At 43.6% G+C, this 26,060-nt stretch overlaps 1 protein-coding gene across 13 annotated transcripts in view; it reads left to right on the top strand.

Moving 5' to 3' along the window:
• Positions 1-26,060, top strand: part of PRDM2 (PR/SET domain 2) — a 120,637-nt gene that overhangs the window by 38,288 nt on the left and 56,289 nt on the right. For 11 of the 13 annotated variants that reach the window (XR_007409260.1, XR_007409265.1, XR_007409264.1 and 8 more), the window contains 2 exons: positions 10,068-10,220; positions 16,460-16,586. Coding sequence is in view for 8 of the 13 variants with exons in the window: in XM_049107100.1 (XP_048963057.1) it covers positions 10,068-10,220; positions 16,460-16,586 (280 nt within the window). In the remaining 5 variants the exon portion in view is untranslated. Of the gene's footprint in view, positions 1-10,067; positions 10,221-15,692; positions 15,716-16,459; positions 16,587-17,376; positions 17,395-26,060 lie in introns of those variants that run through there. The other 2 variants (XM_049107106.1, XM_049107113.1) reach the window with 2 other exon arrangements.

The following is a 26,060-nucleotide window of genomic DNA, read 5'->3' as shown; positions in this document are numbered from 1 at the left end:
GATGAACCTGCACTCATGCGTCGTTATCACTTAAAGTTCATAGTTTTCATTAGGGCTTGGTATAAATTCTAATAAGTTTTTTTTTCAAAGATTTTTTTATTTATTCATGAGAGACAGAGCAAGGCAGAGACACAGGAGAGCCTGCTTCTCCCGCTCTGGGAGCCTGATGTGGGACTCCATCCCAGGACCCCGGGATCACGCCCCCAGCCAAAGGCAGACACGCAACTAGATGAGCCACCCAGGCATTCCTAATAAGCCTTTTTTAAATTATAAAAGTAATACATGCTCATTGTAATGTAATGTATATAATACCAAAAACTATAAACAACAAAGTAAAAATCATTTGTGAATATTTTGGTGAACATTCCTCTAAGTGTCTGCTTCTCTGTCTCTGTTTTTCTTCTGTCTCTCATGTACACTGGTGCATATACAAACACCATATATAGACATTTCATGCAATTGAGATCAAACAGCACGTGCGGGTTTTGTGACGTGTTTTTCTCTTTCAATATGCTGTGGACATATCCATGTCAAATAGTTTCATCTGCATCATTATTTCTTATGGCCACCTAGAATTCATCCCATCCTTCCATTGTTTAGCAGGTTGGATATTTAAATAGTTTTAATCTTTTCATGATATTAACAGTTCTTCCAAGTATGAAACTTGCTGTATATATATGTATGCTCACTTGTCTGTTATCTTAAGATAAGTTTCTGGAAGTATAATTGTTAAGTCAAAAGTTATATACATTTTAATCTCTGGTGAATTTTGCTAACAGACCTCCAGAAGGATTGCACTAATTTACATAGCCACCAAAAGTACATATTTTTTCTCCACTTTTTAAAACCCAGTACTATTGGGATGTCAGAGTGGCTCAGTGGTTGAGCATCTGCCTTCGGCTCAGGGTGTGAACCCTGGGTCTGGGATCAAGTCCCACATCGGGCTCCTTGGAGGGAGCCTGCTTCTCCCTCTGCCTGTGTCTCTGCTTCTCTGTGTCTCTCATGAATAAATAAGTAAAATCTTTAAAATCAATCAATCAATCAATCAATCAATCCAGTATTGTTAATCTTTTTTGTAGCCCCTCCCCTGTCCCATTCTTATAAATAGAAACCAATACTTGACTGCTTCTATTGCGTGGTATTCTTTTAGGCAACAACTTTTGAGTCAGGGATGGCGGGAAGATGTAGAACTGTATTTCAACTAAAATTGTTAAGTCATTTCTCTATAATGAGAGGACTTTAATTATTTAAGGAAGTGAATAACTTTTTATCAGTCTGCACTGTTAGCATTAGATGTTAGCAAGTGCATTCCCTGATCTTTGCTAGCTCAGCACTTCTAATTTCAGGCTTTGTTTTTGTTTTTAAGATTTCATTTATTTAACATAGAGCACACAAACGGGGTGACGCAGGCAGAGGGAGAAGGAGGGAGTCCTCTGTGGGGCTCGATCCCAGGACCTGGGGTCATGACTTGAGCTGAAGGCAGACCATAACTGACTAAGCCACCCAGGGGCCCCTAATTTCAGATTATTTCTTTTTTTTTTTTTTTTTTTTTAAATTTTTTTTCATTTATTTATGATAGTCACACAGAGAGAGAGAGGGGCAGAGACACAGACAGAGGGAGAAGCAGGCTCCATGCACCGGGAGCCTGATGTGGGATTCGATCCTGGGTCTCCAGGATCGCGCCCTGGGCCAAAGGCAGGCGCTAAACCGCTGCGCCACCCAGGGATCCCTTCAGATTATTTCTAAGTTAAAAATGGAGGCAAGAAAAGAGAGCAGTCAGCTAGTTGATCCTGTAGAACCTTTTTCCAGTAAGTACTATTCAGCTCTTCATTCCAACTTCTAGAGTAAGTAGCAGAGGAAAAGACTAGGGTCACATGGAAATGCAACCTGTCACCTGTTCCTTATAGTCCTGCAGGTACGAGTGGTTTCTACATTCTTAAGTGATATAAACAAAAATAAAATGTTTTGTGACACATGAAAATAATATGAAATTCACATGTAAGCTCATGATTCAAGTTGTATTGGGACATAGCTACACTCATTCGTTTGCATGTTATTGGTGGCTGCTGTGGCCCTATGGTGGCAGAGTTGAGTAGTTCTGACAGGGACTGAATAGCCTGCAAAGCTGAAAATATTCATTGCTGGGTCTTTACAGAAAAAGTTTTCTGAGCTCTGGTCTCAGTGTCTAGAAAGGAGAAGTGTGGGAGTAAGCATGGTGATGTCTGGTGTCTTCGGTTTACTGTGAAGCTATGTGGTTAATAGTGGGAAGATTTTGAACTAGGCACTTAAAAGTGGAGTAGCTGTAGAGTTAGCCATAGAAACTCCTAGGCCGATCATATTCTTTTCTGAGGAACTTCAGGACAGACGAGGGCATTGAAATATGGAGAATGAAGTGATCTTCCCAAATAATCTTCCCAAGATTGGTGGCTTGGTCTGAGGCAAAAACAAAAACAAAAACAAACCAAAAACAACCCCAGAAAACCCAGAACTCTTTGGGAGTGTATTATGCCTTCTTTTAACCCTGTTTGTGAAGCTCTGAAGTTCTGGAGCACTAAATTTGGCATATAACATGCGTGCTATTGTGTAGATTACTGGTGATATACCCTTTGGAAAGTTTTGTTTGTGGAATAAGAGTACTGGAACTGCCCTAAATCTTTGCACGGGTGAGAAATCTGAGTGTGAAGGGGCTTGCTTGATGTCTTAAAGCTGTCAGTCCTGGAGTCCTGCTGAGAGTCCAAGCTTCTTGGTTGCCTATTCTGTGCTCTTCCTGCTAGCAGAGCCCAGAGGTTCCTTATTCTTCTTTGTGTTGTGGGCCCTTTTGAAAATCTCCCAAGAAAATATACAAATGCTCTATATCCATATTTATATATGATATATATTTTGCATATGATATATGGGGTTACATGGCATGCTTAAACATCCATAGTCCAGTGTTAGAATAATTTACTTTGTTGATCCATTGAGTATTGATCAGGGCACCTACCTCAAACCTGTGAATATTTATTGAACACCCATTGTTGGGAGATTTTCCAAATACATCTGTGTAGTTGTAGGTATGAAACTTAAAGTAATTCCAAAAAAGAGTGTCAAGGGTTAGTCAGTCAGTGCTGTGCTTTGGTAACAATGGCTGTGGTATGGGACTTTGCAGGCTTGAGAAGCCCACTTGTTTAGTTTTTCAATTTGTATTTTAGGATTGCCTACAAGTTTGCTTATTGAAGTATAATGTGCCACCACCTATTAGATTCCCTTTATTTCTCTTACTCTAGAATCTTCAGAATATTTCAGATGCACTGATGTGTTTAAATAGTTCTAAAAAGAAACCTTTGGTTTTCTAAAGCAATCTGAGGAGTGAAGTAGTTGGTACCAAAGATACAGTCTCTAGCCTCCAGAAAGTTATTTCTGCAGTTTTATGGTCCTTAACAAGCCCTCCAAGTGTCTAATTCTGTAACTCAAGAATGACTGGAATGTGAACATACCAAGAAGAAGGTGTGGTATTTTCCAGGTAGCAGTGTTAATAACTTACGGAGATATAACTTTCATTAAATGTTTTCATTGAAATGCTCCCATACCAAGCAAGGCTGTTCTTTTCTTCTTTTTCCTCACTCTTAAATGAGGACAACAAGCTCCTCATTAGTTTGGCTACAAATGAGATGACGTTTATGAAATTACTTGATATAGATGAATTTGGCCCGGTAAATATTAGTTGAATTTGAACATAAAAGAAAAGTACTTGAGTGATCTTATGGAGGACTAAAACACATTTATATATGTATTCGTAGTTGAGTACTTTTTAAACGATTACTGGTCTTCATTTTTGCTTAGAATTTCCTTCTCTTCTAATATTTGAGAGCATGGGCTGCATTTTGAACTGAAAGACCAGAATAACCGTGTGGGCTGGAAATCCTGAAACTGACTTCTGCAAGCTGATTTACTGCGAGGTGGGCTTGTCGAGATGCTAGCCTCTTGTCTCCCCGTTCCCCCTTTGTCAGTCTCCACAAATGGTGAAGGGATTGTCTGTCTTCCAGGAACAGGCAGGGAAAGTGAGATGTTTCTGTTGTGTATAGGTCAAAGTGTTGGAAATTCCAACAAGCTAGATTCCCAGAGAAATAAAGACAGAAAGGAGCCTCAGGAGCCCGGACCTCCAGGACAGGTTTTGTCCCACCTAATAACATGTTTTTTTGTTTTTTTTAAGATTTTATTTATTCATGAGACACACACACACACACAGAGAGAGAGAGAGAGAGAGAGAGAGAGAGAGGCAGAGACACAGGCAGAGAGAGAAGCAGGCTCCATGCAGGGAGCCCAACATGGGACTCCATCCCAGGTCTCCAGGATCACGCCCTGGGCCGAAGGCGGCGCTAAACCGCTGTGCCACCCGGGCTGCCCCCACCTAATAGCATGTTAAAGCTTCTTGGAGGGCAAGTTGGAGAACAGCCAACAGAATGGCTTTATCACTGTAGACTCTTCGTTTTCGGGGGGCTGTCTGGATGCACAAAAGACGTATCTCAGCACCAGAGCTGATTCAGCATGAGGGGGCATCGTCAGTGCTCTGTCTGGGAGTGGTTTCTGTCACAGTCAGCTGGTTACTGTAAGTTGAGAGTGGGTAGGAACCTCAGACCTCAACCAAGCAGTTGAGGATTCGAATGATGCACATTTGCACTAACTGAATGAGAATTTTTTTCAATTTATGAATTTGAACACGTTTAGAAAAGAACAAGTAAATGATAAGGAAGGATCTATGTGAAAACTCTTACCCCTAACTCATGAGGTAAGTATGTTGAATAGTTTGGCTTGTTCTTTGCAGAACATCCTCTGTGCATCAGGAGGATTTAATTTTGATTTGTTTTTAAATTGGAGTGTGTACTGAATTTTGAATTTAGATTATTTTATAACTATTTCAAAAGGACTGGATTAAACTGAATGGAAATTGAGTGGTATAAAGATTATGTTTTGTTTGACAAAAAATTAATACCCAGTCTTTGTTCAGTGGTGAGGACAGAAAGGAGGTCAGGCCTGGATAATGGAGGGAAGGTGAAGCGTGGGAGGAGGGGTTTGGAAAGAGGAAAATTGAAATGGATGCATACATGAGGGAACCAGGTTTGAATCCTGGCTCAGACTTTAGTGACTTTAGTATTCTAGTAAAATGATCAACCCTCTCTAGTGTCCTGATTTTATAAAGGGGCTCAGTATATTTCATGGGGTTCTTGTGAAGGTTAAATAAAATAACACGTTAAACATCTCGCCCAGCGCTTGGGGTGGCGGTGCTCTTCCCCTTTGAGTTCTTTTCTCCAAGTAGGGAATTCCATTTGAAAGTTAATTTGTAAAAAATTGTTTATATATACATAGTCAAGTACCCTTGCTTTTGTTAAAAGGGACTGTGTTATAGACTGGCTCAGGAAAAATGATTAATTATATGAAAATATTTTTTGGTCATTATAAAGATTTGGAAATAGATTTGTTGCATGTCTTTTGTTGAGTTTGAGCTAGAGTGGGAGTTTTAGCTGCTTTTGCATTATCTTCATGTGAAAGGAAGGGATTCTGGTTGGTTCTCCACTACCCTAGCCTAATGGTGCTGCAGCACTTCTGCTGTGTAGTATAGCATTGGGAGTTAACATTAATCTTAATATTTGGGTTCTGTGTGTGAGTCACTGAAGTGAATTACAATTTGAAACCAAGGTTTGACCAACTAAGGTAGAAATGATATAAAAACATATTTTTATCCCCATTTCTAATTATAAGGTTAGACTCTCAATAAAAAAAAGGAAAAGCTATATACTTAAAAAAATGATGTGTGTGTGATGATGATGTTGGTGGTGGCAGGAGGAGGAGTGTCAGCAGGCCTTGGCTTACGTCAGGCACACTTGGGCTTTCATACTGGAGACTAACTTGCTCTCCCCACCCACAACCTTTTTTTAATTTAGAGATTATACTAAGTCAGTGGAGGAAAGGCAGAAAATTCAGATGAGCAGAAGAAAGAAAAATGATGGAAAATCTCACTTCTCAGAGAAAATCATTAGTAAGATTTTCATGTATTTAGTGTCAGGTTATTTTTCTCTTCATATATTCCTGAGTTTAAGACAAAAATGTCTTTTGTTTAAGACAAAAAAAAGTTTAAGACTGTGCCTGAGTGGCACAGTCAGTTGAGCATCTATCTGCCTTTGGCTCAGGTCATGATCCAGGGTCCACCCATGTCCGGCTCCCTGCTCAGCAAGGAGTCTGCTTCTCCCTTTCCCTTTGCCCCTCCTCCAGCTCATGCTCTCTCTCTCTCTCTCTCTCTCTCTATTTATATAAATAAGTAAAATCTTAAAAAAAAAAACCAAAAAGAAAAAAAATGACATCATCCTAAGCCATACTTTCTGTAAGTGGCTTTATTCAGTTGTCAATAGTATTCTTTTATACCTATAAAAATATTCCTCCAGCTTGTCTTTGCCTATGTTTTCTTCCAATTGTAGAAATAATACAAGTTCATTGGAAAAATTCTTAAGGGATACAGAAATAGCTAACAAAATAAAAGATTCCACATAAACCAACTGTTTACACAAAAGTACTTTTTAATGTCTACTTAGTATTCTGCTGTGTGCACTGGATTATCATACTGAGCTGATCCATTGTGTTTTCCACTTAGCAATTAATGGAAAACAGTCTGTAATAAACCGCACTGTTAGGAATGTTCTTGTACATACATCTTGGTATAATTGCCAATTATCTCATGAGAATAAATTCCTATAAGTGGGTATGCTGGCTAAAGTGTGTATACGTTTTAAAGCTTTTTTGTCATGGACTGCTAAATCCCATCCAAAAAAAAAATGATACCAATTAATTCTCTGATCACTGTTTGGAGGATGTTTGCTTTCTAATCCTGTTTTTGTTTCTCTTAAAAATTTCTTTTTACCAAGTTGATAGGTAAAAATTATTGAATTTGAAGTTATTTTTTGATTATTAGATAAGTTTAATTTCTTTCATGAGGTTTTGGCCATGTGTATTCCTTTGTGAATTATTTTTCCACATTTAAAAAAATTGAGGTATTCATCTTTTTATATGAATTTAGTATTCTAGTTTTTTTTTTAATTTTTTTTATTTATTTATGATAGAGAGAGAGAGAGAGAGAAGCAGAGCAGAGACACAGGCAGAGGGAGAAGCAGGCTCCATGCACCGGGAGCCCGACGTGGGACTCGATCCTGGGTCTCCAGGATCGCACCCTGGGCCAAAGGCAGGTGCTAAACCGCTGTGCCACCCAGGGATCCCAGTATTCTAGTTTAAATATGACATAGCAGATGCTATGAAATAAAATAAGCCATTCATAAATAAAGAATTCACCCAAGTGGGCCACAGAGGTCTGTGTTGACCTGGGAGCCAGAAATTCTGGCACAGCTTGTATGGTTATCCTGGTTGGTGGGCAGACTTGGTGTCTCTCCCCAGCTGCCTTCTTTGACTATGTGGGGTTTTCCAGCACCATCTCTGTTTGTCCTGGTGATTTCTGGATCTACATCAGTATGTCGATGGGGAGTGAGTAGGACTCTGCCATCCGCTGTGATAAGTCTAAACAACACTTTGGATGGACTGCCGGTGTTAGCGTACAGTTGCTCCCTTACCCTTATGCCATCATGCTGGCAAACATGACAGATGTCTGTTAAACATTTTAAAATAAAGCCCCTTCTATTATTTTGGTGTGTGAAGTTTCACTTTAAATTTTGCATTGTGGGGGATCCCTGGGTGGCTCAGCGGTTTAGCGCCTGCCTTTGGTCCAGGGCACGATCCTGGAGTCCTGGGATCGAGTCCCACGTTGGGCTCCCAGCATGGAGCCTGCTTCTCCCTCCTCCTGTGTCTCTGCCTCTCTCTCTCTCTCTCTCTCTCTCATAAATAAATAAATAAATCTTAAAAAAATTTTTTTTGCATTGTGATGCTGTCTCTTCATAACATACCACTTGAGGACTTCCCTTTCTCTGTTTGCAGGGACAAGAGTGTGTATGTGTGTGTGTGTGCGTGCGCGTGTGCGCTGAGGGTGAATGATAGCTTGAAAAGGGGTCTAATGGGACACAGATAACTTTTCTTTAGAGTGGTGTAGGTAGATGTTCAGTAGACATCCAATTTCTAAATAAACTCAGAGGAGACACTTACAGGACAGTGAAAACACTCCTTGGCATGCTACCTGTCACATAGTCGGTGCTCATTAACTGATGGTGGTGGCACCTTGGTGTGTGACAACATCCTTTAGGTCATTCCATAGTTATTCATTGAGAGCCTCCTCAGTGGCAGGCTCTGGTCAAGCCTTGGGAGTGCTGCAGTGAGTGCAAAGGCTGACGTGTCTTTTCTTCATGGAGCTAATGCTCTGGTGTGGGGTTGCAGTCACTAAATAAAATAAGTAAGGAGATGATCTCATACTTTAAAAGAGCATAAATGCTTTGAAGAAAAATCAGGTAGGATGGCTGGGGGGTGATGGGAAGAGAAGGATTTGCAGTTTTAACTAGGATGGTCAAGGAAGGTGCTGATAAGTATGGTTGGGTCAGGCAGATTTGGATTTAAGTGAGTGACTTTGGGAAAGTCCAGTTGAACTCTTGATCTTCAATTTACACATGTTAAAAAGTGATAATAGTGAACCTGCTGCCTAGGGTTAAATGAGATGACATGGAAAGCATATAGCATTATGCCTGACATCTGACTCCTCACAGGAAAGAAGTATGGTTAGCACCGGTTGAGGTGGGTGCTGCTCAGACACAGATACAGGCTGGGAGACACAGACATGCTCAAGAAAGCGGGGAGTGAGGCATGAGAGCTTTGTTCCAGAGGGACAGAGGCGGTAAAGAAGAGTGTGTAATGTGGGTAGGAGAGAAAAGAAGAAATGAGTGGGGGAGTCTTGGCTATGTATGTGTAGGGAACAGATGAAGCAACAAGAGTCTTTCCCTTCTTCCTAAATAGAAGGTAAAAGACACATTCCTTTTTTATTTTTTGACAGGTCTATCACCAGTTGACCCTTTGGTTCTATTTCAGTGCATAATCAAGTGTTTTACAGTCTAGTTTGGGGGGAAGTAAAAAAAAACCCCACATATATGATCTATATATGTATGTATGCATATTTGTATATGTGTATACATGTATGTGTGTATATACAAAGATAAAAGTTAAATATTGTTGCTAAATAGACTTTCAAATAAAAGAATGAGAAATGCTGGAAGTTTGGCAGAGGTGGGTAGGATGGGGACATTGACCCAGAGTGGATGAGTAGGTTTGATGGGAGTCCTGAGAGGGAAGTCGGGTTTCAGGTCTTTACTTTGGAAGGACACTGGTACTTCCCGGAGTGTGTTCCATAGCACCTTAGTCCTAACAGATGATTAGGTAGAGAAGGTTTGGAGGGTCAGCTGAGTTTGTAAGAGCACCCGAGCGCCATCACACACAGGGGGGTTCACACTGCACGTTCACTTCCTGAAGCCCAGGGACCTCTAAACTGTGTAGTCCAGCAGAACTGGGCCCCCACATTCCCAGAACACTCAGGGAACTTGGTGTGGTGTGGTGCTGCCGGCAGCTCACTCTTCTTTTCCAATTACATTTAGGGACTGGAGTTGTTATTTGTCTTTGTGTGCAGACAGTATTTGCAGAGCATTTAGAGATCATTACACATACTTGCTATCGTTCTTGAAGTTTAGGAGAAAAAAATGACTCCAGCCCAGATAGAGAAATGATTAATGAGGATTATCAGTCTTGGCTCTCCGTTTTTCATCTTTTAGTTTTTTCTCTGTTGCTTATTTTTTTAAAAGATTTTATTCATTTATTTATGACAGAGAGAGAGAGAGAGAGAGAGAGAGAGAGAGAGGCAGGGGCACAGGCAGAATCAGGCTCCATGCAAGGAGCCGGATGTGGGACTTGATCCCAGGACTCCAGGATCACGCCCTGGGCCAAAGGCAGGTGCCAAACCGCTGAGCCACCCAGGGATCCCCATGTATTTTGTTTCTGTGAAATGTTTTGTTGAGTACTGCATATGATAAAAAGGAATTATCTCAAAAGTTAAAAATGGAAACATTTTGAAGACACTCCTGTTTTAACAATGGTGTGTCCTCCCTTTCTCCTCCAAGGTATATTACCCAAATTTGGGATGGATGTGCATTGATGCCACCGATCCAGAGAAGGGGAACTGGCTGCGATATGTGAATTGGGCTTGCTCAGGAGAAGAGCAAAATTTATTTCCACTGGAAATCAACAGGGCCATTTACTATAAAACTTTAAAGGTAAGAATGTTAAGAGCTGGGCTGCTGTGAGTTACTATGCATGCATTTATTTTTGTGACTGACAGTAATGACTTTGCCTACCTTAAAAGGATTATGTTTGAAAGTGGTTCATCAACACATCGCAAGGTCTTTGTTTTAAATATACAGTTGCCACTGCTTTCTGTGCACCAAGGCATGAAGATTGTGTTAAGTAATTACATACTGCATCCTTAGAGATACCGGTGAGTTAAGCGTGTGGCAGCTCAGTCCCTCCTCCTAAGATACAAATGCACCACGAACTGTCCCAGGGCAGATTTGTCCAAGTATAGGACACTGTCAGTAGCAGTGGTCCTTCTGTGTTAACTGAAAACACATTCTTGGTCTTCAGTGTCATGTAGATGTGGATTAGCTTTTTTTCTTCCTAGATTTTATTCAGAATGGAAGTTAAGTGGAATGGGTTTCTTCTTTTTGCCAATTTTTTTATTTGGAGGCATTAATCATTGAGATGAAAAGAAGAGGAAAATCGTCTTCTGGAGTTTGTCGTGAGGCCAGAGGTCACTGAGTACATGCAGGGCAGTTAGCATTCGGAAGCCTAGAGTGCTGCTGTATTTCTGCAACAGTCAAGTCCATATCTCTGTCCCTGTTTTCGTGTTGTCTGGGAAGGCAAATCTGCAGTGATCCTGCATGGAAGTGTTCTCTAAAGAGGAGGTTTGAGGCTCTGAGGTAGATGATTGTTCCTTTTTGGAATAGATACATTAACTAAAATTGGCTGCAATTCAAGTTTCTGTTTATTCACTTCCATTTAAAAATGTCCTAGACAGTCCATGAAAACCATGAAAATGGTCTCTGTGGAGTTGAAATCCCTTGAGCAAGCGTTGAAGACAGTGGTCAGCTTTGCAGCATGGTAGTGCTGGGATTTTGGGAAATTTAGTTAACACAGAGCTGTTTAATTTTCCTTTGCTGTATTTTTCCTGTCATCCTTAGCCAGTTGGACTGTCCTTTGCTTCATATATACCCAAGTCCTTGATTCCAGTCCCTACGGGAAATTTTTTTTTTTTTTTTTTTTTTTTTTTTTGTGGTATCTTCTCGTATAAAATGTCTCCCATTGTCCTCATTTTCTTTCTGCTGGGTTGCAATCACATGATTTCCTAGTAGGTGTTACTATGCAGTTTTGTTACACCACAGCTTGAAATTGGATTCAGAACTTGATTCAAGAATTCGTTCATTGTTTCTCAAAATGACTTCAAGTGACAGTTCCCTCTGATTAAATTGGTGACGCAGAATCCTGGTGGAGATGAAGTAACCAGCGAGGGGATGAATGCGAGGGGATCAAGGGACAGCAAGCCCAGGATGATAGTCAGGCATTCCGCAGTTCCTTCATCAGACTTCCAGTTAAAACGTATTCATCTCTCGTAGCAGATCTGGGAAACACTAAGAATCGAGTGAGAATGGTATTTGGGAGAGTGAACTTTAAAACCAGACTTCTGGATTAAATCTGGGCTTGCTTTGTGAGCCAAGGGAACCACCTTTCTGTTTCTTAGTTTCCTTATTTGTAACATACAGGTAATTATGGTAATGACCTCATAGGGTTATCATGATGATTGCATAGGTTATTAGAGGTAGAGCTCTAGTGACTGATAAGTGCTAAATGCTAGCTGTTATTTTTGGTGAGGTGGTATAGTCCTGTGGTTAGGAGTAGGGACTCTGGAGCAGATTGCCTTATGAGTGAATTCTGGCTTCTAGATGTCTGACTGTGAGAAGTTACTTAAACTCTCTTAGTTTTCTCATCTGTAAAAATGCAATTAATACATAGCAGTTGTTGTGAAGGTTAAACAAGCCACTATGTATAAGGTTCCTTGAACAGTTCCTAGCCTAGCCTGAGTACTCCCAAGTGTCAACCGGCTGTACCACTGCTACTCTTTTTACCTTTGTCTGAAGTAACATAGCTCTGTCTTTGCAGACTTTCCGCAGTCCTGACCTTTGATGTTTGCTCACGTACACATAAGACCTTTCAGATTCCTTGCTGGTGATTATCTGACTATAATCTTCTAGATTAAGCTTTCTGTGGGTTAGGTTTTGTAAATAAATTACACGTGATGTTCCTCTGGGCTTTGTATAGCCTTCTCAACTATCACCCAGATAATGAGGAGATCTCAACACTGGTCTTGTTTATAGTATGATTAAAAACTATTTTAAATTCCTGAAGGTTAGGGGCGCCTGGGTAGCTTAATTGATTAAGCATCTGCCTTTGGCTCAGGTCCTGATCCCAGGGTCTTGGGATCAAGCCCCACATCAGGCTCCCTGATCAGAAAGCAGGAAAGGGCCTGCTTCTCCCTTTCCCTCTGTGCTCACGCAAGCTCTCTCAAATAAATAACATCCTTATAAAAAAATTCCCGAAAGTTAGCCTGCCATCCGTTTCATTAGTTTGATAAATATTTATTGAGAGTCTACTACATACAAAGTATTCTTCTGTAGTAGTGAGTAGAACAGAAGGTCTCTGGTCTCATGGAACTTCAATTTATGGCAGAGGAAGCAGATAATAAACAATGAGTAAAATTATACAAATTATATAATTTTATATCTGGTGGGTCAGGGAAGACAAGACCTATAAACCCTATCCACCCTACCCCTTAGCATAGGAAGGAGCCAGTTACCCAAAGATGTCTCCAAGAAGAGCAGTCTAGGAAGAGGGGCTTGGAAGAAGCAAAGGCCTTGGAGTAGGAACAAACTAGACTTATTTATTTATTTATTTTTTTAAAAGACTAGAAAAGGCCAGTGTGGCTGGAGCAAGGAGAGGAATGGTAGATGAGGCTGGTGAGGTGGCCGAGGCTCAGATCCGGTGGGGCCTAGTGGCCCGCAGGGAGAAAAATAAATTTCAGTCTTCAGTTCGCCCGTTGGGGAGTTGAGGCCATCTGACCTGTGACTCTGAAGAGATCATGCTGGCGAGTTGATTGTAGGGGGCCGAGTGTTGATGTGCTTTGTGTGTTCTTGTAATTCTGGAGTACTTCTCTTATTCTGACCTAGTGTCTGGAATATTTATTGGAACCCTTGCCTGTTCCCAATTGGTCTGGTAAGATTTCAAGTTTATATTTACTGATACTTAGGTAAGAGTATATGCTTGGTTCTGTACACCTGTCGGAACTCAAAGGAGAAGAAAGATTTTAAAGTCTTCTTGTTGTTGTTCTGTTGAACACCACAGTACAATACATAAAACAGAAGTTGTTTGGACTTTCAGCTTTATTTTTATTTTATTTTATTTTATTTATTTTTAAAGATTTTATTTATTTATTCATAGAGATGCAGGGAGAGAAAGAGAGGCAGAGACACAGGCAGAGGGAGAAGCAGACTCCATGCAGAGAGCCTGATGTGGGACTCGATCCAGGGTCTCCAGGATCACGCCCTGGGCTGCAGGCGGCGCTAAACCGCTGCGCCACCGGGGCTGCCCTCAACTTTATTTTTTAAAATGTGGGTTTATCTTTCCTCTGTTTAAGGACATGATTTTTCTCTTCTGAAATTTGACTTACAAAATCTTAAATGTGCTAAGCAGTGCAGAAGAAAAAACATAGTACAGAAGCAAAGGAGCAATGATTAAAAAAATACGTTTTCCTCTTGGTAAAGTTCTGTTAGTTGTGTAGCTGTTTTACTGTGAAGTTTTTTACTGGGAAGTATATAGCTCAATGATACAATAGTCATCTCAGCTGCTAATGGTTTTGAAGGTTGTTCAATAGCTACAAATCAGGTTGTTCTTAACTTAGCTGTGCACCAGATCTTTAGCTATTTAGAAATGTTATATGAGATTTGAGTTAAGAACAGATTCTATTGTGTGTTTAATATTGTGTTTTGCAACAACAAAAGAGTACCCTCCTAAAAAAAAAGTTTGTGCTGATATTTATCTTCACACAGCTGCTAGTACAGTCAGTACTCTGCAGAAGATTGCAGTAGAACGAACAAGCTCTGAGTCTGGGAGGTATCTTGGAAATATCCAGTGGGTTTCTGGTAGCCAGTGTTCTGGTTATGCTGTTTGGCTAGGGACAAATGGGGTATACATTTTTCTTCACTCCTTTTCATGTTTCTTCTTTACTTTGGTTTTATTGAAGACTTCATTTATTTCTCTGAACCCTAATCATTTCAAATATTATAGGATACTGCCATTTCATACATATATGACTTAATAACAAAAAAACAGAAGCAAACTATATTTTGGAACTAGAAATAGTTTATTTAAATAAAAAGCCTGTTCCTTCAGCAGAAACAGATTTAGCCCATCAGAGTGCCGAAAGACATCTGTAATGGCTATTTCAATGCATTAACAGCTTATATATTAGATTTTTTTTTTGTTTCTTTGGGTGTAATTGTTTCAATAAGGCAAATAATAGTATATTGGTTTAAATATAAGAAAATGGCAGGTTTTAGCCATCCTTGGGGGAGCAAAGGAAACAGTATCTCGTTCTTTCATTTAAAAAACTTTAGAATATCTTAAAATTTGGACTACATAAGCTGAGTTCTGCAGAGAATGAAACAAAGGCTACTTTCAAGGGCTTTATCTAGATGAGAAGGGATGTTAAAATGAGGAACTGTGCAGTTTCTAAGTTGGCATCTTAGATGGAATTCACCTGCACCTAAAACCAAGGGCCTCCTCTTCCATGATCCGAGTGCAGTGATCAAAATCAGGAAGCTAACACTGACACAGTATCTCATTAGCTAATCTCTACACCTTATTCACATTTTATCAGTTGTTCCAACCATGTCGTTATAGGAAGAGAAAGCTCAGTTGCATTCAGCTGTATTCTCTTATCAGTCTCCTTACTGTGGACAGTACGTGGTCTTTGTCTTGTATATCCTTTCAGTTTTGAGAGAACTGGTCGGCTATTTTGTAGAATGCCCCACAGTTTGGGCTTTTCTTACATTTCATCCTGATTAAGTTATGGTCGTGGCATTTTGGGCCGAGCTCTCCAGAAGTGATGATATTCTTTCCTGTGCATTGTATCAGCAGGCAGCTGATGTTGACCTATCTTGTTCTAAAGGGTACTACTGTTTTTACCTTTGTTTTTTTTTTTGTTTTTTTTTTTTTTTTACCTTTGTAATTAATGTTTTATGGGGAGATGTTTTGAGACCATACAGCTAATACTGTATTACACCTGAAACTTACACCTACTAGTTTCTGCATCTGTTGATGAATCAGTTATTAATGCTACGATTACCAACTGGAGGTTTTCTAACATGTCATTGATTGGTTGGGATCTACTTTAAGGAAGAGAGAGGTCTTTCCTTCTCAGTTATTTACTTGTCCATTCACTAGATTTGTATCGGTATGGACTGATGGATTCTTAGTTTATTCGGTGGGTTTTAGGTGCAGTTTTACTTGTGTTGTTACCCTTGGAACTTTTTGAGCAGATGAGTCATTGTGAGAGAAGCCAATAAGCCATTTCCTTAAATTCTATTTAGGAATGTGATCTTTGCAGTCCGTGTATCTGTTTCGTCGGGATCCTATCGTAGGTGTCATCAGCACGGTGGGGGTACGTGTCCGTCACTGCTTTTATGGCTTTTTCAGAGTTCATGTTTTAGAACCATAGTACCTGTGGGTTTTTGGTTTGTTCTCTGTTATTTTTGGGAATTTCCTTGTGAGTCTAAAAGCTGTCCGGTGCGAGGGCGAGGCAGCGGCCCGTCCTCGGGAGCAGGTCGGTGGCCGGGACCCCGGGACCCCGCGTCCGCCCGTCCCGCAGCACTTCTGGGATTCCGTGGCGGCGCGCTGCGGTCCTGCCCAACCTGCTCCTGAACTTGCTCCGAGACGTGCGCAGGTCGCTAGCTTCCAGCGCTTCTCCTTCCGGCCGCGGCTCTCCCCACTGCGCTTTCCGAGGGTCGCGAGCCTGCAGTTCGTGGGCAAATGGTTGCGCGTCTCAGTTCTTGCGCGTGGGCGGCCGAGGCTCCGAGCGGGGGCCGTCGGGGGGCCGCGGCTGCGCAGGCCCGGGGAGCGGCGGGGCGACGTGAGGTCCTCCCTCCAGCAGAGGGTCCCCGCCCGCCGCCGCCCGGCCCGCCCCGCCGCCGCCGAGCTTCGGGAGCCCTTCCTGCCGGGCGGGCCTGGCGCCGCGCCCCGCCCTCCCGACCCCCCCGCCCTGCCCGGAGCCCCGCCCCCCGCCCTGCCCGGAGCCCCGCCCCGAGCCCCGCCCCGCCCGCAGCCCCGCGCCCCGCCCCGCCCCGCCCCGCCCCGCCAACAACCGCCGCTCTGATTGGCCCGGCGCCTGTCTCTTCTGTCCCCGCAGCCAATCGCGCCGGGCGAGGAGCTCCTGGTCTGGTACAATGGGGAAGACAACCCCGAGATAGCAGCTGCGATTGAGGAAGAGCGAGCCAGCGCCCGGAGCAAGCGGAGCTCCCCGAAAAGCAGGAAAGGTAGGCGCCCGCGCCGCCCCGCGCCCCGCCGCCCCGCCCCGCCGCCCGGCCCGGCTCGGGCTCGGGGGCGCCCGCGGCCCTCGCTGACCTTCCCCGGCCCCGCGCGGCCCCACTCGGCGGCCCCGGCCCCCCCCACCCCCCCCCGGGCCGCTGCTGAATCACGGCCGGACGCCGCGCTCGCAGCCCCGCACGCCCCGCGCAGCCTTGGCTTTGGGTGCCGTTGGCCCGGGACGCGTCACCAGCCGTGCCCCCCCGTGACATTGCCAGGCCCGCAGATCCGGCGGCCTCGGGTCCGCCCGGGACGGCCGCGCCGCCGCCGCCGCCGCCGCCGCCGCCGCCGCCGCCGCCGCCCGGGCCCTGCCCTCCTCTGGGCCTCCCGGGGCAGGCCGCGCCGCTGCTCCCCGCTGCTCCCCGCTGCCCCGCTCCCCTGCCTCCTCTCCTGCTCCCCGCTCCCCCGCTCCCCCGCTCCCCGACCTACGCTCCCGCTCCGCTACCCGCTCCTGCTCCCCTGCCTCCTCCCCTGCTCCCGGCTCCTACTCCCGCTCCCCTGCTCCCCTGCCTCCCTCCTGCTCCCCTGCTCCCCTGCCTCCCCTCCTGCTCCCCTGCTCCCCTGCTCCCCGCTCCCCTGCCTCCGCTCCGCTCCCCGCGCTGCGCACGATTGCAACACTCCGGGTGGGCGAAGGTCTGGGCGCCGCGGACCTTCTCGAAATTAGGCCACTAACAAGATGGAAGTTGACGACTGTGCTGTTGTGTCACTTCTCACCGCTCTCCTAGTTTTATTTTGTTTTATGATGTTTCCGAACAAAAGGTAAAGCGTCGTCACACTTTAGGGAAGGGGATAATTTCTCGGTAGGAAAACAGTTTGGTTGGATGGATCGTATTTCCAGCTGGCATTCGGACACGTCGGGATTTTTTTTTTTTAATGAAGAATTTTAATGTGAATTGGCGAATCTTTCATAGAGTCCAGTTTGAATATGTGCCAAGGCACGGTATGGTAGTTCCTCACTCGCATAAACCCTTTTTTGGTTGTTTGTTTGTTTTGCCTGCTTTAGCTCTTACGTAAATTTTTGTAGTCCTCGGAACTTAGGCGCCCGTCCTTCACTCGCACCGTAGCCGAGTGAGCTGCGGAAGTCATACTGTAAATAAAATCAACCTACTCTGATTTTGGAAGAGTGTAAAAGTAGTGTTTAAAAACGTAGGCGAGAAGTCGATTCTGATTTTTTTCTATTACACATTCTTCTGTATTTCGCAGTGTAATGGGAATACAGTTAACTCATCCAAGAGAAAGTTGGTGGGGTCTTTCACTAAATACATGTTTCCTATTTATCAAATGTTATCTTGTCATTGTTTTAGTCCATTAAATGCTTTGATCCTGCATCAGATAGATGATCAGGGTCTAGAACATTCCCTAGTGTCTCTTCTGCTGTAACTGAATATTTACGATTTTTGCTGTTTTTAGGCTTAGTACATAATTGTTTGAACACTGTTTACATATTTCAGTTTGTTCCTTTATTTAGTGTTCTTTTTATTTATAAGTGATGCCATCAGCCTCTCCAGGTAAGTTGTGATTTATTTGCAGGGGTGGGAGTTTGGGGAAGAAGAGCAGATACTAATTCTGCTACTGAGTGTAACTAATGATTTATTTAAATACATTCATAGCTTACTAGCACCTTCTCTCAGGTTTTTCTCTAGTTTGGCATACTTTGGTGTGCATGTTTAGAACATTTCATGGCTTTCTGCTTTTTTATTGATTCCCTAAAATTTTTTCCAGCATATTTAGTTGGATGTGGAGGGAAAAGCCTGAAAATAAATTTTTTATTGGTGATACATGAATTTTACACATTTATATTTTTATACCTGCCTGGATTGCTGGGTTTTTACATTGAATTAAGTATTTCATATTATCCTGTTACTGTTTTTGTATTTACTCTGGGAAGCATATAATCTACTGAGTCTTAGGTTTTAATGAAAATACTTGGCATGAAGCTTGCTCTGAGAACTTAATAGTCTGTTTTGAACAACTTGCTGGTAAAGAGTCCTGAAGTTTAGAGACTTTAAATAATGAGTCAAACCTTTGCTTTTAAATTAAACACTCGGTGAAAGCTAATTTATAGCTTGCAAAGACCTGAAACGGAGAACTTTTTATTTTAACTTGGTTCTCTTTAGGTCTTATGTGTGACCTCAGACATTTAAAACTATTTTTTCAGGCAGTGATGTCAGAGAGTAAATCAACAAAAATTTCATTCAGTAGCATGTTAGCTTAGTAATTCTGAAAGCCAGATGTTGAAGACATGCAGCTGACAGGTAGACTGACAGTGGACCTAACTAACTTCATTTTGGTTATGAGGCAGGGAGAGAAAAACAAAGGGCTGAATTCTTCAGGAGTTCTGGGCCTCGGCTCCTTTGCATGACAGCTGCTATGCCTACAGCTGTGCATTGCATGTGGCGCCTTTCAGAATTCATCACATCGCTGGTGGATCATGAGGCGTGTTCTGGGCAGTAAAAAGTCCTACTTCCTTTACAAAGTGGCCTCTTCTCTCTGTCTCTGTCTCTGTTATTCATTCATTCATTCATTCATTCATTCATTCATTCATTCAGTTCATGTTTGTTGAGTCCCTGCCATGTGCCAGGCACTCTGCTAGCTTGTACAGGGCAGTGGTGAGCAGAAAAGAAGCAGTAATGCTCCTCATGATGCCTGGAGTCTAGTTGGGGAGACCGACATTACATAAGGAAGTTGCTGATCAGCACCTTGATGGTTGGCATGGAATAGGCCCTCAATAAACGTTGGCTGATTGGCAAACAAAGACCCACACAAACCTTGTAACGAAGGGAGAGCACGCAGTGCTGGGAGAACACAGTTCATATTGTCTCTGACCAGCGAGCATGCAACTTTGCCATGGGCCAAAGATGTGCATACTTTAGGTGTTTCAGACGAGAGTTTTGGATTCTCAGCTTCGTAATTCAGCCTGACTTCTTACGTGCCTGAGCAGCCCGTTATGAGATGGAGCATGAGAATTTCTTGGCTGGGACAGCTGAGACTTTGTAGGTAGAGAAGGAGGGAGAGTTTTTTAGTGTCTGATGCTTCAGTTATTTTAATTTGAACCACAGGAAGATTGTGTTCTGAGAATAGAAACCTAGAAAGGCCACAGTTAGAGGAATTTACCATCTTCTCGATTTGTGCCATTTGTGCCGTTTGTTCCTGTGAGATATAAGAGATTGAGTTTGCTTGTTAGCAGTACATAATGACTGTTGGCAAAAAGTTCTTGTAAAATACAGACCATAATAGAATGTGGCGTTGCACTGCTGTCTCCTGGCTACGGGAGAGCCTTTACCTGAAGTCCTTACCTGATCCCTAAGGAAACAATAGTGGCTCATACAGATGGGCTTAGTGGAAGGAATGTAAGACACAGGAGTCCTGGGTTTCTTCAGGTGTGTGACTGGGGAAGTATGTCACCTTTCTAGGGTGTACAGTGTCCATAGCTTTAAAAACGAGAATCCTAACATGGCACGGTCTCTATGCTACCTAACCTCATGGGGTTGCTGTCAGGAGCAAAGGAAATAATGAAAAAGAGCTCAGTGCCACGTGCCAGGACCATTGTAACAGTAAGTGCAGGGGGGTAGCTGACAGTTGGTGTTTCTTGCAGAGGAACTCTTGAGTCTGTGACTCATTTAATCAGTCGGTATTTATGGAGGATTTCTCTAAGCCCAGAACCAGCGGCGGACCCCTCCATTCTCCTTTCCCTTGGCGGAACCTCGCACTGTGCCACTTCACCTTGATTTTTGGCCTCCTCCTCACCTACTGACTTTCCCATTCACAGCAAATTAGAGACAGAGGAATTATTTATAGCAGCAGATAGTTTTTATAGCTGGGAGCTGGACAGTAAAGAAGGCGGTTTATAACCAAACTGGCAATGCCTTGTGAAGAGTGTAGCTCCTTCGGGTTACTTGAGAGGTTTTAGATGATCCTTTATAGAAAGTGTAAGTAGTCCCTGAGAGTGCCAGCTAGTTTATAGTATCTGAGGAGGTGATTTGTAGTCATCACAGAACAGTTAAATTATAATCAACTTAAAGAGGAAATGTTCCGTGCGTCTCTGTAATCAGAGTCGTTCAAATAAAGCACCTTGGTACTGTGAAGAGCACCTGCGCTTTCCTTAGTTGCACATATTTGGAAAGGCTTGCTTCTCCAAAGGTGACGGAGCCTACACGCACTTAGAGTCAAGTTAGGGAGGTGGGAGATCTGTGTGCAGAATGATAGCTCTGTGGCAGTTTAAGGGGAAAAAAGTAAGTGCTGACCTGCTGGTGTGGGCAACAAGGGCTCCGGATGCCAAGAGGAGGGAGAGCTTGGCTAGGGCGCTGGGTCGTCTCTTTAGTAGAAAGGGTGGCGAGGAGCCTTAGGGGACTGTCAGAGAGGAGCGGCGGCAGATGTCTGGAGGGTCCCCCCTCGGCCTCTCACAGGCATTTGCCGGTCCGCGTCTGACACTGTGCTAGATGCTGAGGTTCCAGCCGAGAACTGGAGTGGCCAGTGTTCCCGCCATCACGGAGCGTACGCCACAGGGAGCAGGGGGATGGTCAGCTAGATGAACAGTGTGAGTCTGGAACGTGTGTGTGAGCTGGTGGGGGGCGGTGGATGTGGGTAGCCAGGGATGGCCTTTCAGAGGCCGTGACACGAGTGACGTAGGGGTGGGCTCCCGCTCAGCTCCAGGAAGAGGGACCGATCTGGATGTTCTCTCAGCACTTTGGGCAGTTTATTGCTCAGGTAGGGGTGGGGACATCGGGGGGGCCACCTATGGGTTTTGTATCATGAAACTCAGGTCTCCAAGTGGACGCACAGGCCCCTTCTCTATCAGGCGCTCCACTCAGTGGCTGGATTGGGAGGGAAAAGGTCCAGGGAGGAGCTTACCGCCCATCTTAATGTAGCTCAGTGCAGGTCAGGCTTCCTAGGTGTTCGAGTTTATGTGTGTTTGGGGCCCATGGTAGGGAGGGGTAGGCAGGAACCCCCTGGGAGAGGGGACATGCTGCATTGCAGTGACAAAGCAGAGCACGGTGGGGAGGACTCCTGTGAAGGATTCTGAGGAAGAGAAGAAGGAAAGACCTTGGACGAGCTGGGGAAGGAAAAAGTTGGAGGGACATGGGAGGTCACAGGTCCCTGCTGGACAACAGGTAGAAGACAGGTGCAGCAGGAGGCTCTGGTGGCAGTGGAGAGGGTGCTAGGGGACAGAGGTGTGCGGTGCTCCAGCCGGGCGGGGTCAGTAGCCCGGAGCAGTGCTGGGCACTCTCCCGTGGGTGTTCCGCGCAGCCTCTGCTGCTGCGGTGCGCACACCACCTCCAGATGAGGAGATGGACACTTAGCCAGCTTGGTGAAACTGTCGGAACTCACGGCTGGTGGATGGCAGAGTCAGAACTTGAGTCCAGGTTTTCTATGCTTTTTCTTCTGCAGAATATGCTGCTTTTTGTCCGCTTGTCCGTGGGGTGGGCTGCAGCAGCAGACATGACAACACCAGTTCCCTTTAAAGTTAGGATTACAGGATGCAAGCTGAGAACGGGTGCTTTGGTGGTGTTTGGTGTCCTAGTCTCCCATAGCAGCTGACGACGACGGCTCTTTTTGTGGCTCCTTGGCCAAAGCTGAAGGGCAGAGGCCTGGCCGTGGTGCCTGAGGGTGAGGCCCTTGGGCCCTGAACCTTCTGGGCACCTGTTGGGCAGGTCCTGTGCCCCCTTCCTTGTAGGACACTCTGCAGTGGTTCTGGTTCACAGGTGCTGGAGCGGGGCGTGGGGTGGTTGGAGGTCGTGACGTTCCTGTGGAAATGCCGCCCCAGCACTAACCTGTCGGGTTGGACCCAAGAGAGCAGTCTTGGTTGGTTCCCACTGTAGCTTTCACTTCCCTCTCGCTGAGTGTTGGCCTTTGCAGAGTGTTGGGTCCCATCTCTGATGGTTGCCTGCCAGGTTGATCCACGCTGCTGTGGTGGTGCTCTGTTTTTTAAAGCTTGATACAGGGATGCCGGGTGGTTCAGCAGTTGAGCGTCTGCCTTTGGCCCAGGGCGTGATCCTGGAGTCCTGGGATCGAGCCCCGCGGCGGGCTCCCTGCATGGAGCCTGCTTCCCTTTCTGCTTGTGTCTCTGCCTCTCTCTGTGTCTCTCATGAATAAATAAATAAATAAAGTCTTTTTTTAAAAAATGAAAGCTTGATACAGTTTTGATATTTTTTCAGCAGTAGGAGATGGGATTTTTTTTTTTTATTTCTAATTCTACTTCTGATGCTTTTCTGACTTCAAATTTAGTGCCTAAATAGTTTTGTGCCTTTGATGTTTGCTGTGTATAACTTATTCATAGGGAAATTATATGGATTTACTAAAATTTTTCAAAGCATTTTGTGCATTTTTCAACTGTAGTTCAGTGGATGAACTTGGGAAAAATCCTGATACATGCCATGATTAAAAACTGCTTTAAGCATTGTGACTGAGTATATAGTTAGGCTGTTATTCTGATTCTCCTGCTCATATGTAAATTGGAAGGTGAGCCAAATGCAGAAAATAGGTTTGATCATGATTAAATTTTCTAAAAGAAAAAATGTGAGACCGTTAATGTAGTGGGTACAAACTCGTTTAGTTGATTTTTTAAAAACTTGGTTGTAATTTGAAAGTAAACAGAAACCAAATGCAATCTTCAGTGCTTTCCCTAAATAGGAGTACTGAGTTCTTTTTTCAGAATTATGGATTAATTGTTTTTAAAACTCATTGAGTGCTTCCTTTCCCTAGGTGGTTTCCTGTTCTGGTTTACAGAGGGGCTGCTACACACATGAACTTAGTAGAATTACAGAAAGGAGTTTATTGAGGTTGCCTGTGAAGAAGTGAGGACTTGGGTGAACACTCCCAGGGCACCGTGACGCACGTTCTCCATACGTTAGGCTGAAAGAAAGGTCGGTCAGTTGGGGTTGCAGATAGGCTAGGCTAGGCTAGCCTAGCCTGGTCGTGTTGGCACTCATGTGACCTGTCCATACTTCACAGGCTGCCAAGGACAGTTCTAAAGTTTGATTTCATTAATCTTAATAATTTGGTTGACACAGTTCAGGGAATGTGAATGACAAGAGAAGCGAGAGTTACTTGCAAAGGCTACTGTTGTTCCTCGGAGTGAGAATGATGAATACTGAAAGCAGCCGTTTTTCTTTATTAGCACTCCGATTAAACCAGTGTCAGGCGATACAAGAGTTCTGGGTTGAATTCATTCCTTATGGTATATTGTGATGCGGACACATCTCGTGATTGGACGCTTCCTGCACATCCTATCACTCTGTGATGGATCACTGCTTTCTGTTGAGGGTGAGCGTGAACAGCAGTTACTCGTTGGCATGTCTCGCGTGTGCCTGGCGCTGTGCTTTGTGCTCCATCCACAGCGTTGACGATGCTCCCTGCTCGTAGTGCTGCAAGGTCAGGAGGCTCCTGATCTCCCTTTACATGGTTGGCCCAAGTCCACCTGGCTCCCACGTTATTTGGCTTCGTCTTGTCTGCCTAACTCCAGTTTTTATTCATAATGTTTCTGAGTAGGACAGTCATACTGAGTAAGTAGCAGTGTTTTATAAGGCTCTAGTAATTAGCCAAGATGAATTTTCACTACTCACTGTAGAATTGCCCACTTTAATCCTAAATAATAAGGCAGTGTGATTAAGTGAAGCCTTTGGTATTAGAAAGCTAACTTATGGTGAGAACTAATGCCTTCAGTTATTTTTGCCTTGGGGGTTTATGGATTGAATAGATTTATTGTATTCCTTTGAGCACCTCAAAGAAACAGTTCTTAAAAACACTGTTAGGTTACATTTTTGTCCCTTGTTAGCCTTCGTCTGTTAAGTGTTTTTTTTTTAATGGCATTTGTTGGTTTGGGCTTCTTCTGAATATTTCATTTTTCTTAAGTTTTATGTTATTTTTGAAATCTGTTTAGAAGCCGCAGAGTGAGACGTTGGCCTGGCCTAAGTCCCTCTGCAGTGCGGACGGCAGGGGAAGGCACTTCTAGGACCAGGGAGCTCTTGCGCTTTGTCTTCCTTGTGATCTCAAGAAGACCATGATGTTGGGCTTCCTTCTCTGTACCAGTGTTCTTTTTTTTTTTTTTTTTTTTTTAATTTTATTTGAGACACACACAGAGAGAGGCAGAGACACAGGCAGAGGGAGAAGCAGGCTCCGTGCAGGGAGTGCGAGCTGGGACTCCATCCCGGGTTTCCAGGATCACGCCCTGGGCTGAAGGCGGTGCTAAACCGCCGAGCCACCCGGGCTGCCCGGTACCAGTGTTCTTGTGTTGAGAATAACTGGACTGTTCCACTGACTACAATAAAATTTTGGAAACTTTCTTAAGCTGAATGTTACAGATCATGAACATACTTTAATTTACATACACTCCAGAAGTTAGGTGTAGAAACAGGTGGTAAGTGCAGTGCTGATTTGCTGTGGAATAAATCATGCTTGCTAGTTTCTATCACTCTTATGATGTGACACCAAAAAATGGTAGGGATTTTGTCTTTTTGTTTTGTCAAAGTGTTTATTGGGGGGGCTGTTGGCTCTTTAATTTTTATCTGTTCCTTTAACTGGAGCTCATTTGAACTGTTAGAAGCAGCACTTTGTTAAGAGGTTTTGTTTGCTCTTAAAGCCGTTCCTATTCTAGGGGCTTGACTCATTCAGGAGGAAAAGCATGAAAAAAAACAAGGAGGAAGGAGCTGCCCTAACCTGCCTTTGTGCACTAGTGATTTTTCCTCATGAGGGGCAGGGGTTGATTCCTTAATTGTATTTACCCCGCTGTAGAGTCTTTGGAATATGTAAAAAGTGTTGAAACTTTTTTGAAACTTCTTGAATTTGTAGCAAAACGTAATATGGCCTTTTCTATTTCAAGCTTTTAATAAGAGTTTTTTTTGTTTTGTTTTTACTCCATTTCTTAAAGATTTAGTCTTTAACTGAGGTCATGAACCCTCCACCCCCATGCCTCAAACACAGGGCCAACTGGACAGAACCTCCGCCGCCTAGTGATCCGTGCTTTCATTTTCCAAAAGCAATTTCCTTTCTGTTCTATCCTTTCCCCTAAATATTAGGAGATAGCTTTGTTTTAAAAGGTTAAAACTTGGCACATACAATTAAGAAAATGTTCTGAGGGATTATGGGTAGGATGAAAATTCTCAGCATTCTGAATCCTCTGCTGTAACTAGTTCCTCTTCCCATTTTTGTGGGCAAGACCCTGAAAGTTAGAAATCTTTTATGATGGGAATTTTCATACTAAGCTGGTACATGTATAGTTAAGTATTATATATCAATATATTTTAATATACACAGTCTTTAAGTAGTTTTGGAAGCCAGAGATTTATCCTAATGATAAAATAATGATATTGTATGTGTGTGACCTATAACAACACCAGTTTCTGAGGTTAGGACATCTAAAATGTTTGCTAATTTGATACTTGGAAAACATTTCCATTTTATATGTTCTTAATAATTTAATGTGTCTG

The sequence above is a fragment of the Canis lupus genome, chromosome 2, assembly GCF_003254725.2.
Source record: "Canis lupus dingo isolate Sandy chromosome 2, ASM325472v2, whole genome shotgun sequence".
Taxonomy (NCBI): Eukaryota; Metazoa; Chordata; class Mammalia; order Carnivora; family Canidae; genus Canis; species Canis lupus.
Note: the sequence above shows the minus strand (reverse complement) of the source record. Positions and strands in the feature narration are given on the sequence as shown.